This window comes from Nerophis lumbriciformis, linkage group LG18 (assembly GCF_033978685.3).
Source record: "Nerophis lumbriciformis linkage group LG18, RoL_Nlum_v2.1, whole genome shotgun sequence".
Taxonomy (NCBI): Eukaryota; Metazoa; Chordata; class Actinopteri; order Syngnathiformes; family Syngnathidae; genus Nerophis; species Nerophis lumbriciformis.
In genome coordinates, this window is record NC_084565.2 from 41249284 (window position 1) to 41270000 (window position 20717).

General features: G+C 38.9%; 2 protein-coding genes and 1 long non-coding RNA gene across 4 annotated transcripts in view; 1 reads left to right on the plus strand and 2 right to left on the minus strand.

Annotated features, from left to right (window-relative positions):
• The window catches only part of nme7 (NME/NM23 family member 7), a 105738-nt gene extending 105043 nt beyond the window's left edge, over positions 1-695 (minus strand). Inside the window, exon 1 of the mRNA XM_061978420.2 lies at positions 418-695. Within this exon, the coding sequence (XP_061834404.1) occupies positions 418-420 (3 nt within the window). The 5' untranslated portion in view covers positions 421-695. The remainder of the gene's footprint in view (positions 1-417) is intronic.
• A 431-nt stretch (positions 696-1126) lies between these two features.
• Positions 1127-20717, plus strand: part of LOC133617970 (homocysteine S-methyltransferase YbgG) — a 20566-nt gene continuing 975 nt past the window's right edge. For both annotated transcript variants that reach the window (XM_061978404.2, XM_072915133.1), the window contains exons 1-6: positions 1127-1325; positions 12083-12150; positions 12208-12380; positions 12443-12546; positions 17341-17502; positions 17566-17771. In XM_061978404.2, the coding sequence (XP_061834388.2) occupies positions 1230-1325; positions 12083-12150; positions 12208-12380; positions 12443-12546; positions 17341-17502; positions 17566-17771 (809 nt within the window). In that variant the 5' untranslated portion in view covers positions 1127-1229. The remainder of the gene's footprint in view (positions 1326-12082; positions 12151-12207; positions 12381-12442; positions 12547-17340; positions 17503-17565; positions 17772-20717) is intronic.
• Positions 12249-17358, minus strand: LOC140679540 (uncharacterized). Its single transcript, XR_012050962.1, has 3 exons — positions 17029-17358; positions 12437-12521; positions 12249-12372 (listed from the first exon to the last, which is right to left on the minus strand). It is a non-coding gene; the product is annotated as an uncharacterized lncRNA (long non-coding RNA).

Sequence of the window (20717 nt, forward strand, 5' to 3'; positions counted from 1 at the left end):
ACTCTCACTATTATGTTAGATCCACTATGGACTGGACTCTCACACTATTATGTTAGATCCACTATGGACTGGACTCTCACACTATTATGTTAGATCCACTATGGACTGGACTCTCACTAGTATGTTAGATCCACTATGGACTGGACTCTCACACTATGGACAGGATGTTTGGCATCCTGCTGAGTTATAAATCATAGAACTATTTGAAGATGTTAGAAAACAATTCATTAGGTTGTACGCAGTAATTGTTATGCTAGCTTGCTAGCTAGTCAGTGGGGCTAATAATTATTGTTTGTTGCTACTAAAACACCGACTGACTTTCGATACATTTGTTCAACTGGTGGCGTATAGAAACGAACTCCCCGAGTGTCCACATTACCGACGTTTTTTTACAGATATATATTCTCATGAACTTACCATTATTTCACGTTGACAAAGTATTCATGTCCCGATGTTGTGTTTGGCGAGCATTAGCTAGCCCAGGCTATGCTCGTGGTGCATTCGGGTTACAGAGTAAAAAGGGTTTTTAGCAATCCCTAGACGTCGCGTTGCATTTAGAGGCGCCCGCAACGAAGTAAGTTTTGACTCCTCGTTCTTACTGTGAATTGTATTTATTTATTCTATTGTCGCTATAGTGTTTAGATGTCCCCTATAACGATTATATTTGTCTGAGGTGTGAAAACGAGGTATAAAGCTGAGATTTCCTATAACATGAATGCAACATTGGTTTCCATAGTAACTCACCTACAAAAGGAGAGGCGTTCAAGGTACGAGGATAGTTAATGCGTTTTGAATCATATGGCGTTGAACATGTGTACAGTGTATTTGAGTGTTGTAATAATGTTACAAATTATCATATTCATTTGATTTAATATCATAAAATCAAAACAAACGTCGTTGCTGATCAGTTAAATTGAGGAGGATCGTTGAAAACGCGTGGAAAAACTTATACTGAATAAATATGCATATTTATACAGAAACATATATAATTTGGCATTCTAGAGCACAACAACATGATAGTATGGTAACTCCCGCGTAAACTAGAAGAGGAGGACCTAACAATTTCGAAATATTCGAGTAGCATTGAACGCAACTGCTGAACCTTCCTCGCAACCCGGAACAAAAACTTTACAAAATAAAAGCTGCGAGCCTTCTAAGTGACATTTCTGCGCTCAGCTGCAAGAAGAGTGTAATAAGTGCCTTATTTCACTTTATTCCGATCATTTGTCATGACTTTACGTGCTCGTCTGAGAAACAATGAAGGCGCGCTCCTCTTGGACGGCGGACTAGCGACACAATTGGAGGCTCAAGGTGCGAAGTTGCAGGTAAAAAATCTGTGAAAAAGTTATAATACATTTTTAAGAAGAACCAAATGTTTCCACACACCAGGATGAATCTTTAATCCTTAATGAATTATCTGTAATAAGTGGAAAGGCGGCCTGCCTTAGTCATTAATAGCTGTTCAGCCAACCCTTTCAAGTTACGGATCAGTAGTTAACATGGGCGCCGATTGCGTCATACCTTAATAGCTGTTCAGCCAACCCTTTTACGTTGTGGTTCAGTAGTTAACACGGGCGCCAATTGCGTCGTACCCTAATAGCTGTTCAGCCAACCCTTTTAAGTTACAGTTCGGTAGTTAACATGGGCGTCAATTGCGTCGTACCCTAATAGCTGTTCAGCCAAACCTTTTAAGATAGATGGATAGTACTTTATTGATTCCTTCAGGTTACGGTTCGGCAGTTAACATGGGCGCCGATTATTACTTTAATAGCAGTTCAGCCAACCCTTTTAAGTTACGGTTCGGTAGTTAACATGGGCGCCGATTGCATCGTATATTAATAGCTGTTCAGCCAACCCTTTTAAGTTACAGTTCGGTAGTTAACCTGTGCGCCGATTGCGTCATACCCTAATAGCTGTTCAGCTAACCCTTTTAAGTTACGGTTCAGTAGTTAACATGGGCGCCGATTGCGTCGTACATTAATAGCTGTTCAGCCAACCCTTTTAAGTTACGGTTCGGTAGTTAACATGGGCGCCAATTGCGTCGTACATTAATAGCTGATCAGCCAACCCTTTTAATTTACGGTTTGGTAGTTAACATGGGCGCCGATTGCGTCATACCTTAATAGCTGTTCAGCCAACCCTTTTAAGTTACGGTTTGGTAGTTAACATGGGCACCGATTGCGTCATACCTTAATAGCTGTTCAGCCAACCCTTTTAAGTTACGGTTTGGTAGTTAACATGGGCGCCGATTGCGTCATATCTTAATAGCTGTTCAGCCAACCTTTTTAAGTCACGGTTTGGTAGTTAACATGGGCGCCGATTGCGTCGTACATTAATAGCTGATCAGCCAACCCTTTTAAGTTACGGTTCGGTAGTTAACATGGGCGCGGATTGCCTCATACATTAATAGCTGTTCAGCCAACCCTTTTAAGTTACGGTTCAGTAGTTAACATGGGCGCCGATTGCGTCGTACATTTATAGCTGATCAGCCAACCCTTTTAAGTTACGGTTCGGTAGTTAACATGGGCGCCGATTGCGTCATATCTTAATAGCTGTTCAGCCAACCTTTTTAAGTCACGGTTTGGTAGTTAACATGGGCGCCGATTGCCTCATACAGTAATAGCTGTTCAGCCAACCCTTTTAAGTTACGGTTCAGTAGTTAACACGGGCGCCAATTGCGTCGTACCCTAATAGCTGTTCAGCCAACCCTTTTAAGTTACGGTTCGGTAGTGAACATGGGCGTCAATTGCGTCGTACCTTAATAGCTGTTCAGCCAACCCTTTTAAGTTACGGTTTGGTAGTGAACATGGGCGCCGATTGCGTCATATCTTAATAGCTGTTCAGCCAACCTTTTTAAGTCACGGTTTGGTAGTTAACATGGGCGCCGATTGCCTCATACAGTAATAGCTGTTCAGCCAACCCTTTTAAGTTACGGTTCAGTAGTTAACACGGGCGCCAATTGCGTCGTACCCTAATAGCTGTTCAGCCAACCCTTTTAAGTTACGGTTCGGTAGTGAACATGGGCGTCAATTGCGTCGTACCTTAATAGCTGTTCAGCCAACCCTTTTAAGTTACGGTTTGGTAGTGAACATGGGCGCCGATTGCGTCATATCTTAATAGCTGTTCAGCCAACCTTTTTAAGTCACGGTTTGGTAGTTAACATGGGCGCCGATTGCCTCATACAGTAATAGCTGTTCAGCCAACCCTTTTAAGTTACGGTTCAGTAGTTAACACGGGCGCCAATTGCGTCGTACCCTAATAGCTGTTCAGCCAACCCTTTTAAGTTACGGTTCGGTAGTTCACATGGGCGCCGATTGCGTCATACCTTAATAGCGGTTCAGCCAACCCTTTTAAGTTACGGTTTGGTAGTTAACATGGGCACCGATTGCGTCATACATTAATAGCTGTTAAGCCAACCCTTTTAAGTTACGGTTCAGTAGTTAAATGGGAGCCGATTGCGTCGTACCCTATTAGCTGTTCAGCCAACCCTTTTAAGTTACGGTTTGGTAGTTAACATGGGCGCCGATTGCGTCGTACCTTAATAGCTGTTCAGCCAACCCTTTTAAGTTACGGTTCGGTAGTTAACATGGGCGCCGATTGCATCGTACATTAATAGCTGTTCAGCCAACCCTTTTAAGTTACAGTTCGGTAGTTAACCTGTGCGCCGATTGCGTCGTACCCTAATAGCTGTTCAGCCAACCCTTTTAAGTTACGGTTTGGTAGTTAACATGGGCGCCGATTGCATTATACATTAAAAGCTGTTAAGCCAACCCTTTTAAGTTACGGTTGAGTAGTTAACATGGGAGCCGATTGCGTCGTACCTTAATAGCTGTTCAGCCAACACTTTTGAGTTATGGTTCGGTAGTTAACATTGGCGCCGATTGAGTCGTACCTTAATAGCTGTTCAGCCAACCCTTTTAAGTTATGGTTGGGTAGTTAACATGGGTGCCGATTGCGTCGTACCTTAATAGCAGTTCAGCCAACCCTTCTAAGTTACGGTTCGGTAGTTAACATGGGAGCCGATTGCGTCGTACCCTATTAGCTGTTCAGCGAACCCTTTTAAGTTACGGTTCGGTAGTTAACATGGGCGCCGATTGCGTCGTACCTTAATAGCTGTTCAGCCAACCCTTTTAAGTTACGGTTCAGTAGTTAACATGGCCGCCAATTGCGTCGTACATTAATAGCTGTTAAGCCAACCCTTTTAAGTTACAGTTCAGTAGTTAACATGGGCGCCGATTGCGTCGTACCCTAATAGCTGTTTAGCCAACGCTTTTAAGTTACGGTTCAGTAGTTAACATGGGCGCCGATTGCGTCATACCTTAATAGCGGTTCAGCCAACCCTTTTAAGTTACGGTTTGGTAGTTAACATGGGCGCCGATTGCGTCATACATTAATAGCTGTTAAGCCAACCCTTTTAAGTTACGGTTCAGTAGTTAACATGGGCGCCGATTGCGTCATACATTAATAGCTGTTCAGCCAACCCTTTTAAGTTACGGTTCGGTAGTTAACATGGGCACCGATTGCGTCATACATTAATAGCTGTTAAGCCAACCCTTTTAAGTTACGGTTCAGTAGTTAAATGGGAGCCGATTGCGTCGTACCCTATTAGCTGTTCAGCCAACCCTTTTAAGTTACGGTTTGGTAGTTAACATGGGCGCCGATTGCGTCGTACATTAATAGCTGATCAGCCAACCCTTTTAAGTTACGGTTCAGTAGTCAACATGGGCGCCGATTGCGTCGTACCCTAATAGCTGTTTAGCCAACCCTTTTAAGTTACGGTTCGGTAGTTAACATGGGCGCCGATTGCCTCATACATTAATAGCTGTTCAGCCAACCCTTTTAAGTTACGGTTCAGTAGTTAACATGGGCGCCGATTGCGTCGTACATTAATAGCTGATCAGCCAACCCTTTTAAGTTACGATTCGGTAGTTAACATGGGCGCCGATTGCGTCATACCTTAATAGCTGTTCAGCCAACCCTTTTAAGTTACGATTTGGTAGTTAACATGGGCGCCGATTGCATCATACATTAAAAGCTGTTCAGCCAACCCTTTTAAGTTACGGTTCGGTAGTTAACATGGGCGCCGATTGCATCGTACATTAATAGCTGTTTAGCCAACCCTTTTAAGTTACGGTTCGGTAGTTAACATGGGTGCCGATTGCGTCATACCTTAATAGCTGTTCAGCCAACCTTTTTAAGTCACGGTTTGGTAGTTAACATGGGCGCCGATTCCGTCATACATTAATAGCTGTTAAGCCAACCCTTTTAAGTTACGGTTCAGTAGTTAAATGGGAGCCGATTGCGTCGTACCCTATTAGCTGTTCAGCCAACCCTTTTAAGGTTAACATGGGAGCCGATTGCGTCGTACCCTATTAGCTGTTCAGTGAACTCTTTTAAGTTACGGTTCGGTAGTTAACATGGGCGCCGATTGCGTCGTACCTTAATAGCTGTTCAGCCAACTCTTTTAAGTTACGGTTCAGTAGTTAACATGGGCGCCGATTGCGTCGTACATTAATAGCTGTTCAGCTAACCCTTTTAAGTTACGGTTCAGTAGTTAAATGGGAGCCGATTGCATAGTACCCTATTAGCTGTTCAGCCAACCCTTTTAAGTTACGGTTCGGTAGTTAACATGGGCGCCGATTGCGTCGTACCTTAATAGCTGTTCAGCCAACCCTTTTAAGTTACGGTTCGGTAGTTAACATGGGTGCCGATTGCGTCGTACCTTAATAGCTGTTCAGCCAACCCTTTTAAGTTACGGTTCGGTAGTTAACCTGTGCGCCGATTGCGTCATACCCTAATAGCTGTTCAGCTAACCCTTTTAAGTTACGGTTCAGTAGTTAACATGGGCGCCGATTGCGTCGTACATTAATAGCTGTTCAGCCAACCCTTTTAAGTTACGGTTCGGTAGTTAACATGGGCGCCAATTGCGTCGTACATTAATAGCTGATCAGCCAACCCTTTTAAGTTACGGTTTGGTAGTTAACATGGGCGCCGATTGCCTCATACATTAATAGCTGTTCAGCCAACCCTTTTAAGTTACAGTTCAGTAGTTAACATGGGCGCCGATTGCGTCGTACCTTAATAGCTGTTCAGCCAACACTTTTGAGTTACGGTTCGGTAGTTAACATGGGCGCCGATTGCGTCGTACATTAATAGCTGTTTAGCCAACCCTTTTAAGTTACGGTTTGGTAGTTAACATGGGCGCCGATTGCATCATACATTAAAAGCTGTTAAGCCAACCCTTTTAAGTTACGGTTCAGTAGTTAACATGGGCGCCGATTGCGTCGTACCTTAATAGCAGTTCAGCCAACCCTTTTAAGTTACGGTTTAGTAGTTAAATTAAGTCATATTTTAATATTTGTTTTTGTACTTTGAACGATTAAATCTCAACATCAACCTAAATCGATTTGTTGATAAAAAAATATTTTTTATTTGTGTATATTTTATGCCCTTTTTGCCAAAGAAAACCCTTTTTATGTTCAAAACAAAAACTATGCAATATTTTCCCTACAAAAATTCAAAGGTCAAACAATTGATGTGAGGTGATTGTCACCCTAAATAGGTCAATAAGTATTATTATGTATTTTACTATGTACTGCTTTTATATTTCCTGTATTTTATATTATTATTTTAAACTGTTTCATATTGGAATTTTTTATCCTGTAAAGCGTCTTTGAGTGCTTTGAAAAGCGCTATACTAAATAAAATGTATTATTATTATTATTTATAATTCATAACATCGATTTTAGGTCATAGTGACTTTATTAGCGTATTGACTGTTTCTATTAAAAAACAACATGTTAGCTCCTGTGGACCCTTGAGGGCCCCAGCCATACAAGTGTTAAAATGAAGTCATATTTTAATATTTGTTTTGTACTTTGAATGCTGAGATCATCTTCAGATCTGTCTCTTGATATAAAGTTTTCGTCATATTTTTATGATTTATGCCAGAGGTGTCGGAGTCGTTTTGAGTGAGGGCCACATCGCAGTTATGTTTGGCCCCAGAATGCTGTTTCTAACAGTGAACACTGTTATTACACAATTTTTTTAAAGCATTTTATTAGTAGAATTTTTTAAACTAAAATGTAAAAAAAATATATGGTAAGTTGCAATAATTTCACCTTAAAATGTAGTGTATATTACTGTAAATAGAAAAACAGTACTGCTGTTTTTACGGTAAAAAAAAGAAAACAGAAAAAAAAAAAGGCAGCTCAGTGGCCAGAATTTTACTGTAAAATTTACATTTGTTTTGGTACTGTACATAAAAAAACTGCAATTTTACAGTAACATTTTGGCACCTGAGCTGCCAGTTTGTGTTTGTTTTGTTTTTTCACCGCAAATCAACAACTGTATATTTTTTGGCGTATTACTGTAAATGCCAAAATGGCACTGCAGTTTATTACAGTAAAAAAAGTACGGTTTTGTTTTGTTTTTTAATTAGAGAAAAATGCTGTAAAAAGCACAGTAAATTTCCCAATTTGACCATGAAATCTATTGCTACTTTTTAAGGCTGAAACGACGCGTCGACGTAGTCGACGTCATCGGTTACGTAAATATGTCGACGCCGTTTTTGTGCGTCGGCGCGTCGCATATTTACGTCACACTACTGTCATGGCGGAGCGCAAAGTAGACGATGCGAGCGAGGGGAAAAAAGCACGCCAAAAGTCGTCAAAAGTGTGGGAGTATTTCAATAAACGGCCTAATAATGTTGTTGTATGCACACTGTGTCGAGCGGAAATGGCCTATCATAGCAGCACAACGGCTATGAACGAACATTTGAAAAGAAAACCCCCGACAGCGTTCTTGCCATCACCATCAACAAGTCAATCGTCCGCGTGCGTATACGTTGTCATTATTACACAAAAACATGAATGTGTCATTTGTATCTGCGTTGTAAATTCATAAACTAAAGCACCGTTTGCTCTGAGAGGCGCGTTTGGCGTGCCTGTTCAGTGTTTACAAAGACGCGCTCCTCTTTAACGCTGTGGAGAGGCGGCGGCGGCGAGCGAGCGGCGAGGCGGGGCGCGCCGGGAGCGACGCCGCAAGAGACAGGGGACGACGAGCGAGCGAGAAAGAGGAGCTGAAAAGCGAGGAAAGAAAGAGAAAAGAGTTGGAAGAGAAAAGACTTTGTGTAAAATTAAAAGATTGTAAACCTGGCAAAGCCGTCTGGCGTTCAGTCTGTCGGTCCTGAAAGAACCCCACGGCACAAGACGTGTCACAAACGCTAACGTTAATTAGTTGTGCAAATACCTTTTACAACATTAACAGTTACATCTACTATGTACAAACCAACAATTAACTTTCACTTTAATCATACTATCATTGTTGTGTTATTAAGCAAAATAAGCAATACTTTTACTTTTGTTGAAATGTTTACACTGTTACAGAATATTTTGTTTTGCACTTTTTTGTATTGGATGTTTATTTTTATTTTTGCACATTTTAGCAAATAAGCAATACTTTTACTTTTGTTGAAATGTTTACACTTGTTACAGAATATTTCCGTTTTGCACTTTTTTGTATTGGATGTTTATCTTTATTTTTGCACATTTTAAAGCAAAATAAGCAATACTTTTACTTTTTAAATGCTTATACTATTCCAGAATATTAAGATTTGCTTTGGATGTTTACTTTTATATTTGCACATTAAAAAGCAAATAAGCTACTTTTAATTTTGTTAAATGTTAAAAGTTTTAAATGTTTACATTGTTACAGAATATTTTGTCATGTTGTTGTCAATGTTGACTGAGTGGCCATACTTTTTTTTTTGTAAATAAAAGCCATGCCTTTTGAAAAAACTGGCCTACATTTATTTTTTCCTCTTCATTTTAAATAAAAAAAATAATCGGTAAAAGGAAAAATAATCTATAGATTAATCGAAAAAAATAATCTATAGATTAACCGATTAATCGAAAAAATAATCTATAGATTAATCGATAGAAAAATAATCGTTAGCTGCAGCCCTACTACTTTTACATTGCACAATTTGATGGATAATAAATCATTATTATTAGTATTTATTTCTATTAATAAATACTAATAATAATGATTTATTATCCATCAAATAGTGCAATGTAAAAGTAGCAATAGATTTCATGGTCAAATTGGGAAATTTACTGTGGTTTTTACAGCATTTTTCTCTAAAAAAAAAAAAAAAAAACAGTACTTTTTTTTTTTTTATTAATTTTTTTTTTTTAATGTTTGATAATATATTTTTGCATAATTAGACAATATCTAAGTTAACATAATTTGCGATTAAATGGAGTACTTTTTTCTTTTCTTTTTTCTCCCAAAATACAAAGAAAGAATACATTTAGTAAGAAAATTGATACATATTATTTCCAGGCTTTCGAGGGCCAAAAGAAATGAAGTGGCGGGCCACATCTGGCCCCCGGGCCTTGAGTTTGACACTAGTGATTTATGCCCTTTTTGTCAAAGAAAACCGTTTTTAGATAGCAAAATATGCAATCTTTACTCCACTAAAAAGAAAAAAAAAAGAAATATTTGATCGATACCCCCTTAATCTTGCAATATCCTCCTCCAACCTCCGAGGACAAAGCTACGAACAATGGGAGACCGGGCTTTCTGCTCCGCCGCTCCCAGTCTGTGGAACGCTCTCCCTGACCACCTGAGGGCACCACAGCCAGAATTTTACTGTAAAATTTACATTTGTTTTTGTACTGTACATAAAAAAACTGCAATTTTACAGTAACATTTTGGCACCTGAGCTGCCAGTTTGTGTTTGTTTTGTTTTTTCACCGCAAATCAACAACTGTATATTTTTTGGCGTATTACTGTAAATGCCAAAACGGCACTGCAGTTTATTACAGTAAAAAAAGTACTGTTTTTTTTTTTTTTTTTAGAGAAAAATGCTTTAAAAACCACAGTAAATTTCCCAATTTGACCCTGAAATCTATTGCTACTTTTACATTGCACAATTTGATGGATAATAAATCATTATTATTAGTATTTATTTCTATAAATAATTTTTTTTTAATGTTTGATAATATATTTTTGCATAATTAGACAATATCTAAGTTAACATAATTTGCGATTAAATGGAGTACTTTTTTCTTTTTTTTTTTCTCCCAAAATACAAAGAAAGAATACATTTAGTAAGAAAATTGATACATATTATTTCCAGGCTTTCGAGGGCCAAAAGAAATGAAGTGGCGGGCCACATCTGGCCCCCGGGCCTTGAGTTTGACACAAGTGATTTATGCCTTTTTTGTCAAAGAAAACCGGTTTTAGATAGCAAAATATGCAATCTTTTCTCCACAAAAAATAAAAGAAATATTTGATCGATACGCCCCCATAGCAAAATATGCAATCTTTTCTCCACTAAAAATAAAAAAATAAAATAAATATTTGATCGATACGCCCCCAATCTTGCGATATCGGACAAAGCTACGAACAATGGGAGACCAGGCTTTCTGCTCCGCCGCCCCCAGTCTGTGGAACGCTCTCCCTGACCACCTGAGGGCACCACAGACTGTGGATGCTTTAAAAAAAAAGGCTTAAAAACCCTTCTTTTTTTTTAAAAAAAGCATTTTTTTAGATATATGCATACTAGTTTTAGCTAGCAATCTTTTCTCCACTAAAAATTAAAAAAAAAGAAATATTTGATCGATACGCCCTTAATCTTGCGATATCCTCCTCCAACCTCCGAGGACAAAGCTACGAACAATGGGAGACCGGGCTTTCTGCTCCGCCGGCCCCAGTCTGTGGAACGCTCTCCCTGACCACCTGAGGGCACCACAGACTGTGGATTAGAGATGCGCGGTTTGCGGGCACAACCGCGGAGTCCGCGGATAATCCGCGGATCGGGCGGATGAAATAAAAAAAAATTAGATATTATCCGCGGGTCGGGTCGGGTGGTTGAAATAAAAAAAAATTAGATTTTAAATAGATTCAGGCGGGTGGCAGTTAAACCAATTGGGAAATATATATACATAGTTAAATGTTGTTACCCACATACGAAAAACGAGCAGGCACCTGCAGCATATGCCACAACAGAAGAAGAAAAAAGAAAAGAGATGGACACTTTTACGGAGCGGAGAAGGGACGCCTCGCCGGGGTCCGGGACCGAGGCCCCTTCCCCCGAGAGGGCCCCACCGGGAGCCGTAGCTGAGGTGATCCGCGAGAAGGGCCCGACGCACGTCCAGGGTCACCACCGCGCCCACCGCACCGACACCCCGCCTCGTCCGCCTTCGCCGCGGCCGGCGTCACGCGCAGCAGGTAAGCAGCTTACCTGCCCGCCACCCCCGTGGCCTGGGGCTCGTAACAGAGGTCACTCCGCGCGCTCCGCCCGCGCAGCTTACCTGCCCGCCACCCCTGTTGCCGGGGGCGCGTAACAGGGGTCACTCCGCGCGCAGTGCGCTCACGAAAGGGGTGGGGCTCACCCTGGTTGATATAGACAGCAGGACGGTGGCCATGGAAGTCGGAACCCGCTAAGGAGTGTGTAACAACCCACCTGCCGAATCAACTAGCCCTGAAAATGGATGGCGCTGGAGCGTCGGGCCCATACCCGGCCGTCGCCGGCAGCGAGACGCGCTTGGAGGTGCGCTCAGCGCGGCTCCCATATGATTGCGCACTGGTGTGCGTCTAGGTCGTGACAGCGTGGCACGCGAATGTCTGTACTGCATTGGATCAGTCTCCTTTCTTTAACAGGCAAAAGCTTTATAACCTCACTAATGCCTTGCATCGTCTATATTAGATATATAACAACGGGCGGGTGCGGGCGGGTGCGGTTCTGATCAAATGTTACATCGGGTGGATGGCGGATGGTTGACGACGTTCTGATGCGGTTGCGGATGAAATAATTGCCTATCCGCGCATCTCTACTGTGGATGCTTTTAAAAAAGGCTTAAAAACCCTTCTTTTTAAAAAAGCCTTTTTTTTAGATATATGCATACTAGTTTTAGCTATTTGGCTATTCTAGATTTTATTTTTATTTATTTTTATTATCTTTTTATTTTATTTTTTTTATACACTGTAGCACTTTGAGGTTGTTTACTCAATATAAAGTGCTTAAAATCTATTATTATTATTATAAGTGGAATGATTCGATGTGTTCCTACAGGGAGACCCCCTGTGGAGCGCCAGGCTTTTGCACAGCGACCCCCAGGCCATTAGCGACGCCCATCACAGGTGCGTGCCAACACTTCCTGACTCGTGCCTGACCTTGACGTGACACCTGGCTCGCAGCTTCCTCCTGAGCGGCGCCGACGTGATCACCACGGCGACCTACCAGGCCACCATTCCGGGCTTCGTCCGACATTTAGAGGTGAGCTCGGACGCCGCCAGGGAGCTGCTGGCGTCCGGCCTTCACCTCGCCAAACAGACGGTGGCCGCCTACGCGTCCCAGGCTGCCTTGAGAGGTAAGAAGCGTGAGCGTGCGTGTGAGACTTGAGCATTAACCAGGACGCGTGTTCACCTGGAGGCCGAGCGTGTCCGCTGGTGGCGGTCTCAGTGGGACCCTATGGCGCCTCTCTGCATGATGGCTCGGAGTACACCGGTGCCTACGCGCAGACCATGAGTGTTGAGGTGAGACGCAAACACTCAGGTATTATCTTTGACAAACATCCCTTAGAACAGTGTTTTTCAACCATTATCTAATTTCACCTAAATGGGTTAAAAATATTTTTTGCAAAGCAGTATTTATAGTCTGTTGTTGAGTGTCTGTGCTGTCTAGAGCTCGGCAGAGTAACCGTGTAATACTCTTCCATATCAGTAGGTGGCAGCAGGTAGCTAATTGCTTTGTAGATGTCAGAAACAGCGGGAGGCAGGGTGCAGGTAAAAAGGTGTCTAATGCTTAAACCAAAAATAAACAAAAGGTGAGTGCCCCGTAAGAAAAGGCATTGAAGCTTAGGGAAGGCTATGCAGAACCAAACTAAAACTGAACTGGCTACAAAGTAAACAAAAACAGAATGCTGGACGACAGCAAAGACTTACTGTGGAGCAAAGACAAAGTACATCCGAACATGACATGACAATCAACAATGTCCCCGCAAAGAAGGATTAAAAACAACTGAAATATTCTTGATTGCTAAAACAAAGTAGATGCGGGAAATATCGCTCAAAGGAAGACATGAAACTGCTACAGGAAAATACCAACAAAAAGAGAAAAAGCCACCAAAATAGGAGCGCAAGACAAGAAGTAAAACACTACACACAGGAAAACAGCAATAAAGTCCAAATAAGTCAGGGTGTGATGTGACAGGTGGTGACAGTACACCTACTTTGAGACAAGAGCTATATTGATGCATGCTTGGTTATGCTTTAAAGTCATATCCAAATGACTTTTTACTGTCAACTGAGTTTCGTTTTTTAATGATGTCTGCTGGTGGTGTGCCTTGGCTCAAAAAAGATTGAAAAACACTGCCTTAGAACAACTTCTTGCTTTTTTGTTTGTTGTGCGGAATGTTTTGAGATTTTTCCTGTTGAAAAAACAAAAACGTCCGGAGAAAAGCTAAAATCTTTGAAGTATTTGAGATCTCAAATAACATTAGTTTGGTTTTTATAGGGCTTCGCGGTGGCAGAGGGGTTAGTGCATCTGCCTCACAATACGAAGGTCCTGAGTAATCTTGGGTTCAATCCCGGGCTCGGGATCTTTCTGTGTGGAGTTTGCATGTTCTCCCCGTGACTGCGTGGGTTCCCTCCGGGTACTCCGGCTTCCTCCCACCTCCAAAGACATGCACCTGGGGATAAGTTGATTGGCAACACTAAATTGGCCCTAGTGTGTGGATGTGGATGTGAGTGTGAATGTTGTCTGTCTATCTGTGTTGGCTCTGCGATGAGGTGGCGACTTGTCCAGGGTGTACCCCGCCTTCCGCCCGATTGTAGCTGAGATAGGCTCCAGCGCCCCCTGCGACCCCAAAGGGAATAAGCGGTAGAAAATGGATGGATGGATGGTTTTTATTGAGGGCCACGTCATTGTTATGTTTGACCTCCGAGGGTTGCTTGTAACACTACGTGTGTGTGTGTATATATATATATATATGTGTGTGTATATATGTTTATATATATATATATATATACACACATGTATATGTACATATGTGTATATATATATACACATCCATATATATGTATGTACATATGTATATACAGTATATGTATATACTGTATGTATTTATATGTATAAATATATATGTAAATGTATGTATACAGTATATATGTAAATATACACACACACACAAATATATATATATATTTGTGTGTGTGTGTATATATATATGTATACATACAGTGTATACACATTAGAGATGCGCGGATAGGCAATTATTTCATCCGCAACCGCATCAGAAAGTCGTCAACCATCCGCCATCCACCCGATGTAACATTTGATCAGAACCGCACCCGCCCGTTGTTATATATCTAATATAGACGATGCAAGGCATTAGTGAGGTTATAAAGCTTTTGCCTGTTAAAGAAAGGAGACTGATCCAATGCAGCACAGACATTCGCGTGCCACGCTGTCACGACCCAGACGCACACCAGTGCGCAATCATATGGGAGCCGCGCTGAGCGCACCTCCAAGCGCGTCTCGCTGCCGGCGACGGCCGGGTATGGGCCCGACGCTCCATCGCCATCCATTTTCAGGGCTAGTTGATTCGGCAGGTGGGTTGTTACACACTCCTTAGCGGGTTCCGACTTCCATGGCCACCGTCCTGCTGTCTATATCAACCAGGGTGAGCCCCCCCCCTTTCGTGAGCGCACTGCGCGCGGAGTGACCCCTGTTACGCGCCCCCGGCAACAGGGGTGGCGGGCAGGTAAGCTGCTTACCTGCTGCGCGTGATGCCGGCCGCGGCGAAGGCGGACGAGGCGGGGTGTCGGTGCGGTGGGCGCGGTGGTGACCCTGGACGTGCGTCGGGCCCTTCTCGCGGATCGCCTCAGCTACGGCTCCCGGTGGGGCCCTCTCGGGGGAAGGGGCCTCGGTCCCAGACCCCGGCGAGGCGTCCCTTCTCCGCTCCGTAAAAGTGTCCATCTCTTTTTTTCTTCTTCTTCTGTTGTGGCATATGCTGCAGGTGCCTGCTCGTTTTTCGTATGTGGGTAACAACATTTAACTATGTATATATATTACCGAATTGGTTTAACTGCCACCCGCCTGAATCTATTTAAAATGTAATTTTTTTTTATTTCAACCGCCCGACCCGACCCGACCCGCGGATAAAATCTAATTTTTTTAAATTTCATCCGCCCGATCCGTGGATAATCCGCGGACTCCGCGGTTGTGCCCGCAAACCGCGCATCTCTAATACACATATATACATGCATCTATATATCAATTTTTCCATTTACAGTATTGGGCTGTAAAGACCTTTACTGAATTTTATAGTAAAATGTCATTTTTACAGCGCACAATTTGATAGATAACTTGCCTTGAAGTTGTTTTCAAAATATTTTCTTGGTAATGTATGACATATAATATTATATATTTTACAATGTATTTATTTACAATATATTGAATATACTTATACCATATAGATTGTTGCGTTTTGGACCAGTTGTTCCTCCCAGGGAATTCAAGTCACAATTCGCTCCCAAGCTCTTTACGACACTTAAAGCTGAGTTGAAAAACCACCAGAGACAGAATAGGTATTTTGTTGTATATTTTCAAAGCTTTGCAAATATACTTTTTTAGACCAGTCTAACCATAGAACATTCTATTGCGCCGCCCAAAATGGTCTGTCCCCCCGAAACACCCTCTCCCCCCTTAAGTCCCTGGCAGTCCTCTGTCTCTAGCCAAAACAAATGCTAGTCAAAACACATTCCAAAGAACTCAAGGTTAACACACACAGTTTACTTGCAGAGAAACAGAAAGAGAATAAATGGAAAACACGAGCTGTTTTCAAATATGACTATGAAAGAAAATAAGTAACACTAAAATTCGGATATATGTAAATATCTGCCTCCGACAATATATATATATATATATATATATGAACCCACGCCAGGAAACCAGCCAAAAAAGAACAGAAAAGACAACACCCTAAGAAAAGTATTCAACAAGAACAACATTAAATTGAGCTACAGCTGCATGAACAATATACGACAAATCATCTCAAACCACAACAAAACAATTGCAAATGAGCCGTCGACCCCCAGACAGAGCGACTCCAAAACCAACAAAGGATGTAACTGTCGAAAGAAACCTGATTGCCCTCTCAACGGGGGGTGCTTACAAACATCAGTTGTCTACCAATCTAAGGTAATACGCAAGGACATTAACACATCCGACACATATGTAGGATTAACCGAGGGAGAATTCAAAACCAGATGGAACAATCACAAGGCTTCTTTCAGGAACCAAAACCTGCGGAATACCACAGAACTCAGCAAACACATTTGGGACCTCAAAGACAATAATGTTGAATATTCAATAACATGGCAAATTCTTGCATCCAGCACACCTTACAATAGTGGTAATAAAAGATGCAACCTATGCTTGAAAGAGAAACTGTTTATTATTTACCGTCCAGACCTGTCATCCCTCAACAAGCGCAGCGAAATTGTAACAACATGCCGCCATAGATGGAAACACCTCCTAGGTAACACATGAGCCAATCACCACGCCCCTACACCAGCCTGTACCCACCCACTCTGTGCCCTACATAAACCATGGTATGCGAATGCTCCCATTAAAATCTCCTGATGATTGAGGGTACCCCCCCTCATGAAACAGGCCTGTAGAGATGAAATAGTCTTGTGATTTTTTTCCCACACATACATATATATATATATATATATATTACGATAATATCAAAGTTTGAAGAAAATGCAATTGCATGCAGTATTATTGTGGAAAAAAAAGAGAGGGAGCAACAACAAAAAAAACCTCCCAGATCTTTAAAGTGGCCTTTAGGGAAGGAACAAGGATGAGTAAAACCTGACTGATTTTGAACAAAAATGTTTTGGTTTAACATTGGGAAAGGCAGTAATACAGCATCAATCACAAAAGAAACCCATTTCGAGAGTAACCTTTTGACCAAAAGACAAAGAAGTGATCTTGACGTCACAACAGACCTTGTTTTATGTTCTTGGGATGAGTGGGAAGTACCAAGCAGAGCTCTCTCCGCGGGGCCCTAGGAATTTAGCAGGGGGCCATAAAAGACTTGTATCTGTTAAACACAAAGAAGCAATACAGCTTAAATCACAGGAGGACTTTTACTCGAACTAAATTTGCTGTTAGGCCAGAGATGACTAAAATGTGAATTTAGCCACAAAAACAAATCTGCGGCGTCCCTCAGGGCTCCATTCTGAGTCCACGCCGTTCTACACATGCACTGCAGGTCTGAGTCCCTCACTCCGGTTGAAGTTGCCAATGTTCCCTCTCAGGAGCTCAAATCCTGGCATCGGCCTCAGCTGGAATGTTTGGCGGCGGCGGGAGCGGACCTGCTGGCGTTGGAGACCATCCCGAGTGTGAAGGAAGCCCAGGCGCTGGTGGAGCTCCTGAGAGAAACGCCCGACTGCCAGGCCTGGCTCTCCTTCTCCTGCAAGGTAAGGCCACGCCCCCCGCACGCACACAAACACAGGCCCCTCAAGACTCCTGTGGCCCCTCAGGACGGGGCGCGCGTGGCCGACGGCAGCCCGTTCGGCGACGGCGTCCGCGTGGCCGGCAGGTCGACGCAGGTGCTGGCCGTGGGCGTCAACTGCTGTCCTCCCGAGTGGGCGGAGCCTCTGCTGGCCTCGGCCGCGACGCTGAAGAGTCCTGACGTGAGCTGGGTGGTGTACCCCAACAGCGGGGAGGAGTGGGACTCGGAGCGAGGGTGGGTCAACACTTTTGCTACACCAATAATCACTTCTTCTTTGACATGTGACTGCTTTTGTTGTTTCAACCACAATGTTGATTATTATTGTATTTATAATTATTCAAAAAAATATATATAACTCAAATTATATAATGTAGATCATTATCATTAGTAGTACTTGTATTTATAATTATTTATGGAATGTTTAAATAATCTAAAAGTAAATAAATCAATTTTTATTGCTTATATAAATACAATCGAAATTATATATATATATATAAAAAATCTAATTCAAATTATATCATGTTGATCATTATTATTAGTAATAGTTGTTGTATTTATAATTATTTATGGTATGCTTAAATCTAATAAATTAAATACATGTCTTTATTTTAAAAATACATAACTTTTATTGCTTGTATAAATACAATTAAAATGATTTTTCTTTTTAAATATCTAATTCTAATTATATAATGTTGATCCTTATTAGTAGTAATAAGTATTTATGGTATGATTTAAAAATTCTAATACATTATATAAATCCCCCAAAAAACTTATTAGTCATTTAAATAACTGTTATTGCTTATAAACTTCAAATAAAGCATATGAATAAATGTAATTATTTCAAAAAGTCAATGTGTATTTTTATTGCTTATATAAAAATAATTACGAATTATGTTGTATTGATATAATTGAATAGGAATGTTAATCATTATTATTAATAGTTGTATTTAAAGTCAATCAAATAACTAGGTTATTGCTTGAATGTATATAAATACAATATATTTATTTAAAAAAAATGTTTTATATTTTTATTTTATTGCTTATGTAAAAATAATTACGAATTATGTTATATTGATATAATTGAATAGGAATGTTAATCATTATTAGTAGTAGTAGTTGTTGTATTTAAAGTCAATTAAATAACTAGGTTATTGCTTGAATGTATATAAATACAATATATTTATTTTTAAAAAATGTTTTATATTTTTATTTTATTGCATATGTAAATAAAATTTAAATGATTTAAGTAAATAAATCAATTTTTATTGCTTATATAAATACAATCGAAATTATATATATATATATATATATATATATATATATATATATATAAAAAATCTAATTCAAATTATATCATGTTGATCATTATTATTAGTAATAGTTGTTGTATTTATAATTATTTATGGTATGCTTAAATCTAATAAATTAAATACATGTCTTTATTTTAAAAATACATAACTTTTATTGCTTGTATAAATACAATTAAAATGATTTTTTTTTTTTTTATATCTAATTCTAATTATATAATGTTGATCCTTATTAGTAGTAATAAGTATTTATGGTATGATTTAAAAATTCTAATACATTATATAAATCCCCCAAAAAACTTATTATGGTCATTTAAATAACTGTTATTGCTTATAAACTTCAAATAAAGCATATGAATACATTTATTTATTTAAAAAAGTCAGTGTATTTTTATTGCTTATATAAAAATAATTACGAATTATGTTGTATTGATATAATTGAATAGGAATGTTAATCATTATTATTATTAGTAGTTGTTGTATTTAAAGTCAATTAATAAATAACTAGGTTATTGCTTGAATGTATATAAATACGATATTTTTATTTTATTGCTTATGTAAAAATAATTACGAATTATGTTGTATTGATATAATTGAATAGGAATGTTAATCATTATTATTAGTAGTAGTTGTTGTATTTAAAGTCAATTAAATAACGAGGTTATTGCTTGAATGTATATAAATACAATATATTTATTTAAAAAAAAAGGTTTTATATTTTTATTTTATTGCTTATGTAAATAAAATTAAAATGATTTAAAACAAAATAATTATTTCAAATTATATAATTGAATAACATTGTTGATCATTATTAGTAGTAGTTGTTGTGTTTATAATCATTTAAATAAGTAGGTTATTGCTTAAACGTATATAAATACAATATATATATATATTTTTTAAAGTTATATTTTTATTTCATTGCTTATGTAAATACAATTAAAATGATTTTAAACTAAATAACTATTTCAAATTATATAATTGAATAACATTGTTGATCATTATTAGTAGTACTAGTATTTATACTCATTTAAATAAGTAGGTTATTGCTTAAACGTATATAAATACTATATACATATTTTTTAAAGTTATATTTTTATTTTATTGCTTATGTAAATACAATTAAAATGATTTAAATAAAAATAACTATTTCAAATTATATAATTGAATAACATTGTTGATCATTATTAGTAGTAGTAGTATTTATACTCATTTAAATAAGTAGGTTATTGCTTAAACGTATATAAATACTATATACATATTTTTTAAAGTTATATTTTTATTTTATTGCTTATGTAAATACAATTAAAATGATTTAAATAAAAATAACTATTTCAAATTATATAATTGAATAACATTGTTGATCATTATTAGTAGTAGTAGTATTTATACTCATTTAAATAAGTAGGTTATTGCTTAAACGTATATAAATACAATATATATATATATATTTTTTTTTTAAGTTATATTTTTATTTTATTGCTTATGTAAATACAATTAAAATGATTTAAAACAAAATAACTATTTCAAATTATATAATTGAATAACATTGTTGATCATTATTAGTAGTACTAGTATTTATACTCATTTAAATAAGTAGGTTATTGCTGGAAAAAACTTCAAATAAATTGTATAATTGTATTTCTTTTATATCACTTTTAAATTGTTATTGCTTATATAAATAATTGCAATGATCTAAAAAAATCATCTCATTCAAATGAATATTGGATAACAATTTGTATTATTATGAGTAGTAGTTTGTTATATTTATGGTAATTTAAATAAATAACTACTATATAAATACAATTATTTATTTGAAATAAATTGAGTATTACTTTATTTGTTTTGCTTATATATATATATATAAAATTCAAAT